Here is a 13191-nt window from a genome sequence, read left to right on the forward strand (position 1 = left end):
AAAAAAAGGGTTTTGTGATTTACACATGAAAGAAGTGAAACTATCACTGTATTCTAACAGATGAAAGGCTTAACAGACAATCAATTTTTCAATGTATAATTTCAGTTACGTCACACTGCAAATTTTTGCTATAAATTCTGCGTTACGATCGAGCCCTCCACAATCACCTGATGAAGGAGCGTCACTCCGAAAGCTAGTGTGCTTCCAATTAAACCTGTTGGACTATAACCTGGTGTTGTGTGATTTTTAACTTTGTACACCCCTGTCCAACACCGGCATCTCCAATCATGACGAGTTTAAGAGCTGCAATTTCAGGGGTCTGCTGACTGGCAAAAACAAATTTAAACAGTGATATCACAGGAAAATATGCGTTGACTGGTTCATGATTTTAACGTGTAATGTTTGGAAAAAGCGATTAACTGAGAAACAACAAGATTAAGTGGAATTTAAGGCCAATATAATAAAGGAATACAAGTAAATAGAGTAAGAGAAATACAATTAGCATAAGGGAACCACGTAAGTATTCTATCAGAAGCATAATTTAAAAAGGGAAAAAAAAAGGGAAATCATGGCAGCAGAGCCTGCACCAGTAATATGCTCTTCCTGTGTATGTGACAAATCATAGAAGCTTCAGTTGTCCCTGGCGAACGTGTTTGCAGGAAGTGTGTCCAGCTGTAGCTACTGGTCAACCGCATTTTGGAGCTGGAGCTGGAGCTGTGGTTGAATTCACTGTGGAGCATCTGTGTTGTTCAGCAAATTGTGAATAGCCTGTCCATGAGATAGTCACTCCACAGGTGAAGACTAAACAGCAGAAAAGGCCACCAGCCATAAGACATAAGAGTGGAAGTAAGGTCATTCGAATCATCGAGTCCACTCCGCCATTCAATCATGGCTGATGGGCATTTCAAAGCCACTGACCTGCACTCTCCCCATAGCCCTTAATTCCTTGCGAGATTGAGAATTTATCAATATCTGCTTTGAAGACATTTAATGTCCCGGCCTCCACTGCACTCCGTGGCAGTGAATTCCACAGGCCCACCACTCTCTGGCTGAAAAAATGTCTCTTCATTCCCACTTTAAATTGACCCCCTCTAACTCTAAGGCTGCGCCCACAGGTCCTAATATACCCACCTGATGGAAACAAGCCAGGGTACAAAAAGGCAGACAATATTCCAGTGGCCATCCCATTTCAAACAGATATACAGTTTTGGATACTGCTAGGGGGGATGACTGTGCAGGGTAAAGTAGTGAGAGCCAACTTCCTAGCTCCATGGGTAGGTCTACTGCACATGAGGGAAGGAAGAAGAATGGCAGGACAGTAGCAGTAGGGGATTTAATTGTAAGAGGAACAGATAGACGTTTCTACAGCTGCAAAATAGACTCCAGGATGGCGTGAGCCTTCCTAATGCCAGGGGATGTCACTGAATGACTGCAGGACATTCTGAAGGGGGAGGGCAAACAGAAAGAGATTGTGGAACATATTGGTACCTATGACATTGGGAGAAAAAGGATGAGATCCTGCAGGCAGAATTTAGGGAGCCAGGAAGTCGATGAAAGAACTGATTTTTAAATTACTTCCAGTGCAGTTGAGTGCGCAGATAGAAATAGAAAGTTAGTCCAGAGGAATGTGTGGCTGGAGAAACGGTGTAAGAGGAAGGGCTTTCAACTTCTGGGACATTAGGACCTTTTTGGCAGAGGTTGGACTGGGACCTATACAGGGCAGACGGATTGCAACTGAACCGGAATGGGACCAGTATCCAAATGGGAAGGTTTGTTAATGTTGTTAAGAAGGGTTTAAAATACCATGGCAGAGATGTAGGATCCAGAGAGAAGACTTAGAAGATGAACATCCAAAAGATGAAGTAACTTCAATGGGAGTCAAGAAGGCAGAGAAATTCTCGGCCAGTTAAGGTGTAAAGGTTGGATAGTATTTTAATGCCAGAAGTCAGATGAGCTGAGGACACATGGGGATATAATGTTATTGCTGTCACTGAGAGATGGCTGAGAGGGGAGGCAGGTTGACAGCTCAATAGTCCAAGTCTTCAGGAGAGACAGAAAGGAGATAAAAGATGAGGTGTCACAATATCGATCAGGGAATCTATTGCAGCAGCAAGTAGAGATGACATGTTAGAAGGCTCTTCAATGAAGCCATATGGTAGAACCTAAAAACCAAAAAGGAGCAACCACATTGCTGGGGGTGTATTATAGGTCCCCCAACAATCTGATAGAAATAGAACAGCACATACGTAGTCAAATTTGAGAGAAGTGTTAAAGTAATAGGGTAATGATAATAGGAGACTTCAACTTCCCTGACATTCACTGGGTAGTCATTGTGTGAACTTTAGTCAAAACAAAATTCTTAAAATGCATCATGGAGAGCTTTTCAAGCTAGTTCATGGAAGACCTAGAAGAGACGCAGTGGTTCTGGACTTAATTCCAGGTATGAAACTGGACTGTGACAGGAAGTCTGTTTCCAGGTGGGGATCTGCGGGGGTTGGTGCTGCTTCCCTTGCTGTTTGTGGTGTTCATTAATGATTGAGCTTAAACATAAGGAATATGATCAAGATGATATGGTTAAAAATTAGTAGACCAATAAATAATGAAGACAAGACCTAAAAACTACAGGAGTATATCAACGGACAGTGGCAAAAGGAGCTCAACCTGGAAAAGTGGGAGGTAATGCACTTACAGACAGAAAAAAGGCAAGAGATTATACTATACATGGTAGGACCCTGGAAAGTACTGAAGATCAGAGGGATCTTGATGTGTACATTCACAGATTCTTGACAGATAGATAAAATGGTTCAGAAGGCATATATAACATTTGCCTTCTTTAGCTGAGGCACAGAATACAGGATCAGGGATGTTATTCCAGAATAAAATGCTGATTTTGGACAACTAGGGTGCTGAATGGAGTTCTGATCACCACATTATAGGAAGAATGAGACTGCATTGAAAGTGTGCATAAATTTACCATGCTGCTGCCAGGGCTGAAGGGTGTAAACTGCGAGGAAAGATCAGATAGGGTGGGATTATTTTCCTAAGAGGGATCATGATTGAGAGTTGCATAAAATTATGAAGGACATTGATAGGATGGACAGGAGAGCTATTTTCCATTAGCAGAGCGGCCAATAACGAGGTGGTGTATTTCTAAGGGAAGGGGTAGAAAACCAAGATAAATTTTCTTTTCATTCACTCACTGGCTGGTCCAGCATCTATTGCTCATTCCTAGTTTCCCTTTAGAAGGTGATGGTGACGTGCCTTCTTGAACTGCTGCAATCAACATGCTATAGGTTGACTCACTATACTGTTAGGGAGGGAATTCCTGTTAGGGAGGGAATTCCGGGATTTTGATACAGCAACACTGAAGAAACAGCAATATATTTCCAAGTCAGAATGGTGAGTGGCTTAGAAGGGAACTTTCAGGTGGTGGTGTTCCCATGCAATTAGTGTCCTTCTAGATGGCAGCGGTTGTGGATTTGAAAGGTACTGCTTGAAGATCTTTGGCAAATTTCTGCACTGAATTGCGTAGATAGTTCACACTGCTGTTCCTGAATGTCAATGGTGAAGGGGATGGATATTCATGGATGTGGTGTGAAATAAGCAGATTGCTTTGTTCTGAGTGGTGTCAAGCTTCTGAAAGTTGTTGGAAATGTACTCACCCAGGCAAATGGGGAACGCACTGTACCACACACCTTGTTTTGTAGATGGTGGCCAGTCTTTGGGAAATAAGGTGGTGACTTATCGCTACAGTAGTCCTAGCCTCAGACCTCTACTTGTATCCACTGTTTTTATATGGTAAATCCAGTCCAGTTTTTGGTCAGTGACAACCCCAGGATGTTGATAATGACGGTTTCAATGATAGTCATGCCAGTGAATTAGGGGGCAGTGGTTAGATTATTTCTAATTGAAGATGGTCATTGATTGGCATTTGTGCAGTGCAAATGTTACTTGCCACTTGTCAGCCTAAGCCTGAACACTTGAAGTCTTGTTGCATTTGGACATGGTCTGCTTCAGTACCTGAGAAGTCACAAATGGTGTTGAACATCGTACAATCATCGGCGACCTTCCCCACTTCTGACCTTATGATGGAGGGAAGGTCACAGATGAAGCAGCTGAAGATGGTTGGGTCCAGGACACTACCCTGAGGAACTCCTGCAGAGGTATACTGGAACTGAGATGACCTTCAACAATCACAACCATCTTCCATTTTCCACAGCCAGGTACAACTCTAATGAGTGGAGAGTTTTTCCTGATTTCCACTGATTCCAGTTTTGCTGGGGCTTCTTGATGGTACATTGGGTCAAATGCAGATTTGATGTTGGGGCTGTCACTCTCACCTCACCTCTGGAATTCAGCTCTTTTTGTCTATGTTTGAACCAAGACTGTAGCGAGGTCAGAAGCTGAGTGATCCCGGCAGACCCATCTGGGCATTAGTAAGCAGGTTACTGTTGAGCAGGTGCTGCTTGATAGCACTGTTTATGACATCTTCCATGGGCTAAAGTAGACTGATGGGGCAATAATTGGATATGTCCTACTTTTTGGGTGCAGGACATACCTACTCAATTTTCCAAATAGTAAGATAGAAGCTAGTGTTGTAGCTGTACTGGAACAGATTAGTTTGGGGCACAGCAAGTTCTGGAGCACAAAACTTCAGTACTATTGCCGAAATGTCATCAGGGTCCACAGCCTTTGTAGTATGCAGTGCTCCTGATAGCGAGTGGAATGATTCAAATTGACTGAAGACTGGCATCTGTGATGCTGAGGAGCTCTGGATGGTGTCTAGATGGATCAACGACTCGAATAAGTTTTGGGAAAGTTTCAGCCCTATCTTTCGCACCTTTGTGTGGGCTCTCCCAATGTTTAAGATGGAAATATTTGTGAAGCCTTCTCTTCTCCTGAGCGGACTGTCCATCACCTTTTATGACTGCATGCCAGAGGACTGCAGAGCTTAAATCTAATCCATTGGTTGCGGGATTGCTTAGCTCTGTCTATTGTTTGCTGCTTATGCTGTTGACATGTAAGTACTCCTGTTTGGTAGCTTCACCAGGTTGACATCTCATTTTTAGGTTTGCATGGTGCTGTCCTGACATCCCCTTCTGTTCTAGTGCCACACAACAAGATGTGAGGGGATGTCAATGATAAGGCAGGATTGTGCCTCCACAGTCTTGTCATGGATAAATGCATGTCTAATGAGGGCAAGGTCTAGTGTGTTTTCCCGCTGGTTGGCTTCTTCATACCTGCCACAGACCCAATTTAGAAGTTATTTCTCTTACGTATCAACCAGCTTGATCAGTCGTGCGGCTTCTGAACCACTCTTAGCTCTGGACATTGAAAACCCTCACCCAGTGAATATTCCGCACCCTTTTCATCTTCTGTGCTTCCTGTCTCCTCCTTCAACATGAAGGACACTGATCCAAAGGAGGATGGTATGTGGTAGTCAGCGGGATGCTTCCTTGCCCATGTTTGACATGATACCATGAGAGCTTATGGGGGTGGAGTCAATGCTGAGGACTATCAGGGCAACCACCTCCTGTCTGCTTATCACTATGCTACCATATCTTGCTTGTGGGACAGGACATATCCAGGGATGGTGATGGTGGTATTTGGGACAGTCATACTCACAGAATCATACCTTACAGATAATGTCAGGCTGTTGGTTGACTTGTCTGCTCTTAGTTGTAAGGTGAACTTTTAAGGTTCACAGGCTGTTTTTGTTCCCGGTACCGAGGTTGATGCCATGTGATTCTGTCAGCTTCATTTCTTTGTTGAGACTTTCTAGTGATTGATTCAATTGAGCAGCTCGTTAGGCCATTTCAGAGGGCAGCTGAGAGTCAATCAAATTTCTGTGAGATCTGGAGTCACATGAAGGATGGCAGATTTCTTTCTCTGAAGGACATTTGAGAACCAGATGGGTTTTACCAGCAACTGATTGTGGTTTCAGGGTCATCGTTAATTCCAGATATTTACTGAATTAAAGTTCCACCATCTGCCATGGTAGGACTTGAACCTGAGTACCCAGAATATTACCTGAGTTTTTATATTAAAAGTTTCATGATGATGCCACTAGGCCATCGCCTCTGCATTGAGGATAAATTAGCTTAACCCAGAAGATAGTGAGACTTTGGAGCCACCTGATAGAATGGTCAGAAATTCTCATCATTTAAACAATATTTAGCTACTTGCATTGGCACAGCCTCCAGGACTACAGGCCAAGAGCTGGAAAATGGAATCAATGCAGTTAGATCTTTTGTCTACTCGCACACACATGATGGACTAAAAAGCTTCCTTCTACACTGTAAATGTCTGAGTCTATGATACAGCTCAAAGGACAAAATGAAGTCAGTCACCAAAATAATTCAGAAGTTGATATTTAATTTTCATGACCCAAAACAGCTCCTGAACATATTTATTTGTGACCGGAGATAGCAGAAGAACACCGAGAAATGGAAGATGCTAAAACCTAATTACAAACCCTTAAATAAATGTAAAATATTGAGGATGCTGGAGAAACTCAACAGCTCCCGTAGCATCTGTGCACAAAACACATATTTCATGTTTTGAGTCGAATGAGACTTCTTCAGAACTTCAAAAGTATTTTTTGCTTCTCAAGCATTTTTACAAGTCTTAAAATGCATTTAATAAATGTGAGTATTTCTTTCTTTACTTGTGTTTTAAGTGACTTGAAAATAGATTTGAATCATCTGAGAGCTGAGAGACTGTTCAATGAAATGCATCAAATCAAGAACTCCACCAAACCAATTTTCAGATCAGCCAGTATACCCATATTACAGAATCCATTAGCAAGGAAGTGATTGTACTGGAAGATTATTCTCAATGTGAGAGCACCATAGGAATCACTCTCATCAGTGACAATACGCTATTAACAATACATCTCATGAACTGTTTGGATTCACTTCAAACATCTTCTGAGAAAAGCACTTACTGCACAACATGTTGCTAAGAAAAATTAAATACATTCTGTGATCTACTTTCACCACTAACAGAATAACAAATGGATAAATCTGAATAGATCTTGCATTTTCCCCATATACAAAGTGATTATTTGCGCACCAGAGTTAGAAAAGGAAAAGAAGGGGAAGGAGAGCTGGGGTGCAGATGGAATCAAAACATAGGAGAGGACAATCCAAGGGTGAAAGAGGAAGGGAAGGGAGGAGTGAAGTGTGAGGCGTGAGTGGAATGTTTGTAAAAGTGTAATTGGAAGAACAGAGAGTGGGGAGAGTTGAACTTGGTGAAATTAGAAATGAAGATGCAGGGGAGGGAGAAAGGATGAGAGTAAGGACAAGAAAAAGGGGAGCAGGAGAGCAAAGGAAAAACTGGTGAAGGCATGTGTATTAATGGCGGCAGAAGTTCAGTTTGGATAAGTGTGAGGTGATGCACTCAGGCAGGACAAAAATGGCAAGGGAATACATGATGAATGGTAAGACCCTGGGAAACACTGGGGATCTGAGGGATCTTGGTGTGCATGTCCACCAGTTTGTTAAAGTATGAGGACAGGTGGATAAAGCGGTTAAGGTGGTATATGGTACACTTGCCTTTATGAACCAAGATGTGGAGTTTAAGAAAGAGAGGCTTTGCTGGAACTGTATAAGATGGTTATGCCACAGGTGTACGCAGTTCTGGAATCCACATGGTAAGAGGAATGTGATAGCACTAGAGAGAGTATAGAGGAGATTTACCAGGATGTTGCCTAGGCTGGAGAGTTTCCATTATGAAGACAGTAGGGGCAGGAAGAAATTTTTTCGCAATAAAAGCGGGATAAATGATCAGAGGCTGTAGATTTAAACTTGTAAAGTACAGAAGGATTACAAGAGTTCTGAGGAGAAACTCCTTCCTCAGAGGGTGGTGGGAATCTGGAACTCTGCCTGTTAGGGTGGTCATTAAAAACCCTCTTTTAAACTATTAAAAGCTACTTAGACGTGCACTTGTATTGTCAAGGCATTCAAGGCAATGGGTCAAGTGCTGGAAAATAGGATTAGACTAGTTTGTTGGTTGTTTTGGATCAGTGCAGATCTGATGGTGCAAGTCCATGTTCTGTGCTTAAAAGAGGGGAAGAACAGCAGAGTCAGGATATTCAAAAGAAAAATGATTGGAGAGAAGAGGGCAGAGAGATAACACTTGTGAGACAAAGGGAGAAGATAACATAGTAGGCAGGAGAGGAAAGTGAAGAAAAGAGAATTTGGTTGAGTCCATGGGTAATGAGTTGCAGAAAGCCAGGGAGGAGCAGAACATGGCTATGCTGCATAACAGAGAGAAAGACTTGCTATAAGTCTTTTGTGTCAATACCTTGGGGAAAGGGAGGATTAATGAGTGTTGGGGTATGACTAAGAATAAGTGATTGCTTGTGACTTTTCTTTCTAAAATGTATTTGGAGCCTTGTGGATTAAAGGAGGTGGAGAGCTATCTCCTCCAATATATCTCCTGAAGTTTGACGTTTGTTATGAATGCTACTCCACAGTTGCACTGTAAGGTTTGTGAGAAACATAATTCCAACTGCTTTCCTTCCTTAGTCCCAGGAATGAACTGTGAACTTTACACAGCCCACAGGGGCAACACGTAGTAAGACGCCATACCTCTGCACTGTCCTTCAGCCAATCCGTCCGCGGCAGCTCGGCAAGCTGGGAAAAACGCCTGTCATAAATGCAGAGATGGAGGTGTTTATCCAGCACCCGGAAATCTTCATAACTCCTCTTCACAATCCAACTTCTGCCCTGCAGATAGAGGAAGGTTTACTGAAGATATTGAACTTATGTCATCTTAGAACTGAGACAAAACAATTCAAGCAGCTTGAAAAAGAAATAGCTTGTATCAACAAATGTCTTAGAAGAGTTCTGAACATGTTATTAACATAATGCAAATTGCATCTTTTAGAAAATCTCTCTTATCAGGTTTCCTACTGTGCTACAATACAAATTAGCAGAAGCAGGACATTAATCCCCTCATCTCTGCTCCATCATTCAACAAGATCATAGCAGCTCTGTTTTAAACTCCACATTTTCCTCTAACCCTAAAAGCCCTAGTGAAGTCAAAAATAATGTCCTCTGTTACCCATGACAAGATAAATATTCCTTCCTCATCCATCTTGACCTGTCTGACGCTTTGAACACAATTGACTCATCATTCTCTTCCATTGTGTCTCCACATTTTTCCAGTTTGGTGGCAGTTCACAGGCCTGTTCCATTTTAATAACTGAATCATCATCAGAAAATTGTCTCCAAGGTTTCTCTTCCCAACCAACTGATTCTCTGGTGTCCTCCAAAAATCTACCTTGGTTCCTCTTACTGCCCATCCTCATGCTGCTCCTCAGTCATCATTTAAAATCAAAACTATTGTTGCCACGTTCACAATTATGGCCCCTCCATTCATCGGAGTTGTTTACCTAACATCCAGGTTTAGGTACAAGAAATTTCCTCTAATTAAATATGAAGAAGTCTGAAGCCATTGTCTAGAGTCCAAACCAATCTGATCCCACACCATTGATTCCATCACATACTGAACCAACTAAATGCTGAACCAACCTGCTTGTATCCTCTGTTCCCTTTTGACCAGACACAAGCTTTCAACCATAATATATGGTAAAGTCCCCATAGTCCTACCAGACCAGCAGGTTGATTCAGAGAGATGACTCCTTGTGGCTTAACCTGAGGCTCACCATGCCTCAGGTGAGAGGAAAGACTGAGAAGGGAGAGTCCTTCATGAGTGTGGAAAATGAACCCATGGTATTGGCATTACACAGGATTACAAACCAGCCATCCAGACAACTCAGGTATCAGACCCACTTTTAACAATATATACATGCCGTCACTAAGGCGGCTTTGTTTTCCGCCTTTGTAACATAATTCATCGCTATTCCTGCCTTAAATAATCTGATACTGGAAGTCTCATCTTTATTTTAATACCTCCAGATTTATTTTTCCTCTGTCATAGTATTGATGACTGGGCCAGGATTTATTGCTCAGGTACACCCACAATGTTTGGAACTGACTTCCAGGATCTTGATCCCACAAAAATGAAGGAACGACAATGTAGTTCTGGGTCAGGATAGTGCCGAGATTGCAGATGGAGGTTTGCCTGTGTAGAAGTAGTCATGGATTTGGAAGGTGATATTGAAGAAGTCTTGGTGTTTAATGCAATGTGTCTTGTAGACACCTTGCTGCAAAATGGGTTGTAGGAGCAAATAGATGTTTGGTGGATGGGGTAACAATCAAGCAGGTCGGTTTTATTCTGGATAGTAATGAGATTCTTGAATGTTTCTGAAGCTGCATTCACCGAGGTAAGTGTAGAATATTCCATTACATTGTGCTTTAATATCAAAAAGTTACGATTGAGAGCATTTAACAATTATGACACAATTTGTCCAGCTTCCCATATTCTACCCTCAATAAACTAAAAGGTCAACAAAAACTCCATTGGCATAACCAAACTCAAACCAAATGCTGTCATGACCACCCATGTGCTTTGTGAATTACATTAGCTCCTGGTTAAACAAGGTCTTGAATTTAAGATTCTCATTCTTATTTTTAAATCAGTCCATGGGGTGGTCCCTCACATCTTTCCTCCAGACCTACATATTTCTAAGAAATCTGCACTCCTTTCATTCCAGGTCTAATACATTCCAGTGTCATAGTCTCTTGAGCATCCCTGATTTTAATCACTCCATCATTGACAACTTCACCTTCAACTGCCTCAGCCATAAGTTCAATCTCTCCATAAACTTCTTTACTTCTCTACCTCACAATCCTACTTTAAGGCACTCTTTAAAACTTACCTCATTGACTAGCTTTATGCCATCTGATACAATATCTTTTTTGTGGATCTATGTCATATATAATTTTATATTATCTCTGTGAAATCCTTTTAGGTATTTAGTGCATTAGAGGCACAACATATTTGCACATTGTTTTTGTTAGCGTCAGTCCAAACAAAATTCTTTCTCACGTCCAACACGAAATAGAATCACAATTATGAACAAGTCTGCTTATTTAAGTGGTTGTCACTGATCTTCTTTAAACCTAATACCAAATGGCACAACTTAGTATTAACCAATATGAGACTGAGGTTGCATGAAATGAATTTAGGGAGCATCACAAATTTGTATATTATATGCCCCATACCTTCAAGACATCTCTGTACATTTTTCAGTGTAGTTCTATCCTGTCAAAGCATTCACCACAACCCTTTTGGTGATCACCTCCAGCTTTCTGTTGATACTCTTCATTTGGACACTTTACTGTTAGAAATTTCATATCTTAATTTCTAGTGCCATGTTGGAACCCGATCATATACCTTCTGAACATGCAAGTGGATTTAAATCCTTTCAAAAGACCTTGTCTACCTAATTACAAACTACATAAATGCCAATTAAGTTAAGAGTCAATGAATTATTCCTTAATCTTTATTGCTTAAGTATAGTCTCTATGCTCATGCTTATATTTATTTTGTAGCCAAGGTCAGTTTATCACTCAAGATGGTTCACTACACCAGAGAAGGTTTCCCCACACCTAATCTACCAGCAATGTGTACAGGAGGCACCTAAGTGCTTTGACCAATAATTATCCCTTGACCAGGATCACAAACACATATTAGTTTGGTCATTACATTCACTGGGACTTGCTGGATACTGGCTGTGCTGCTAGTTTCTCCACCGTACTGAAACTAATGTAGTTCATTAATTGTATGGTGCTTTGAAAGTCAACATCTGCAAGTCATAAGTGGCTTTTTTTTTATTTTTCATGGCACGTAGGTGTCACTGGCTGACAAGGCCAGTGTTTGTTACCCATCACTAATTGTCCTTTTAACTAAACTATTTCAGAGGGTAGTGCGGAGTCAACAACATTTACTATGGGCCTGAAGTTATGTACAGGCCACACCAGCTAACAGCGGCAGTTTTTCTACCCTAAAGGTCATTACTGAACCAGATGAGTTTTTACAGCAAATGATGATATTTTCATGGTCTCTGTACAGTGACAAGCTTTCTGTTCTAGATATTATTAATTTAATTTCAATTCCACCAGTTTCTATGATGGGATTTCAACCCACATCCCCAGAGAATTATGCTGAGCATCTGGATTACTAGGCCAGTGACAGCACCTCTAGGTTACCATTCCCCAAAACACACAGCCTTTCTTCAACATTTTAAAGTCTCTAATCAGCTACATTTAACGTATGTTTACACATATTTTCACAAGACCATTACCCATTTACAATAGAGCACCCCCTCTCCCTTGGGGATCCCTTTGGCTAACTGGAGCAGTCAACACCAAGGCAACGGTGCAGAATTGCTATGCTGATTTCTTCTGGAAATTGTACACAATTCGTTGCATAATCACTCAGATTAAAATGCATTGCCATATATCCACCTTCCGTCTTAGATAGAAACTTGCATCTCTGGGCAATCGGAACTACTCAGACAGAATGTCTAAAATACATATTTATAAAATAAAAAGAAAGAAATGATGTCCAAAATTCAGTTAAAATTCCAGGAAGCATTTGGAGTTATTCAGGCCCCAAAGAGAGTAATCACCCAGACCTCTGGGTACTGTGAAAGGCTGGGGGGAAGTGGGAGCATAATTATGAATAAAATTTAAACTACTCTGTTCCATAATCAGCATAAACTATTTCTACAGAAAAAAAATGATTACGAGCAGTCCAAGAACAACTTTCCAAAGAAACATCTGTGCTCCTTCATAATATCTGTCAGTTTAGACTTTTCATTTATTGCTCCAGAGCCGATTCTGAGGCCCTGGTCCACAAGGAATTAGACCTCAGTTTGTAGCCCTTTGACCCTTAGAGCTGTAGTACAACAGTGTAAGCAGAAAGTGCTACTTTCTCACATGTCGAAACGAAGTGAGTACAGCCAGTTCACGCAATCACTGGTACACATTTCAAACACTAAAATAATTCAACACTCTTGGCTCAACAGGAATGCAATTGTGTTTGATTCTCAGAGAAAATGGGAAATACAGGCTTGCTTCTGCTGCTGGTGTGTGTGTGTGAGAGAGAGCGTGTGTGAGAGAGATAGCATTGCACTTTGAGAGACAGAGGTGCCCTTGAACCAATGGTGTGCATGTGAGAGAGAGTGAGCAAATGAGAGATTCTTGCTGTTTGTGCATGAGAGAGAGAGAGAGAGAGAGAGAGAGAGAAAGACAGACAGAAAGACACAAAGAAAGA

The 13191-nt window shown here is 41.4% G+C and overlaps 1 protein-coding gene across 6 annotated transcripts in view; it reads right to left on the minus strand.

Annotated features, from left to right (window-relative positions):
• The window catches only part of arhgap32b (Rho GTPase activating protein 32b), a 551689-nt gene that overhangs the window by 162276 nt on the left and 376222 nt on the right, over window positions 1-13191 (minus strand). For all 6 annotated transcript variants that reach the window (XM_043676934.1, XM_043676933.1, XM_043676937.1 and 3 more), the window contains one exon: window positions 8595-8732. In XM_043676934.1, coding sequence (XP_043532869.1) covers window positions 8595-8732 — 138 coding nt within the window. The remainder of the gene's footprint in view (window positions 1-8594; window positions 8733-13191) is intronic.

The sequence above is a fragment of the Chiloscyllium plagiosum genome, chromosome 35 (assembly GCF_004010195.1).
Source record: "Chiloscyllium plagiosum isolate BGI_BamShark_2017 chromosome 35, ASM401019v2, whole genome shotgun sequence".
Lineage (NCBI taxonomy): Eukaryota > Metazoa > Chordata > Chondrichthyes > Orectolobiformes > Hemiscylliidae > Chiloscyllium > Chiloscyllium plagiosum.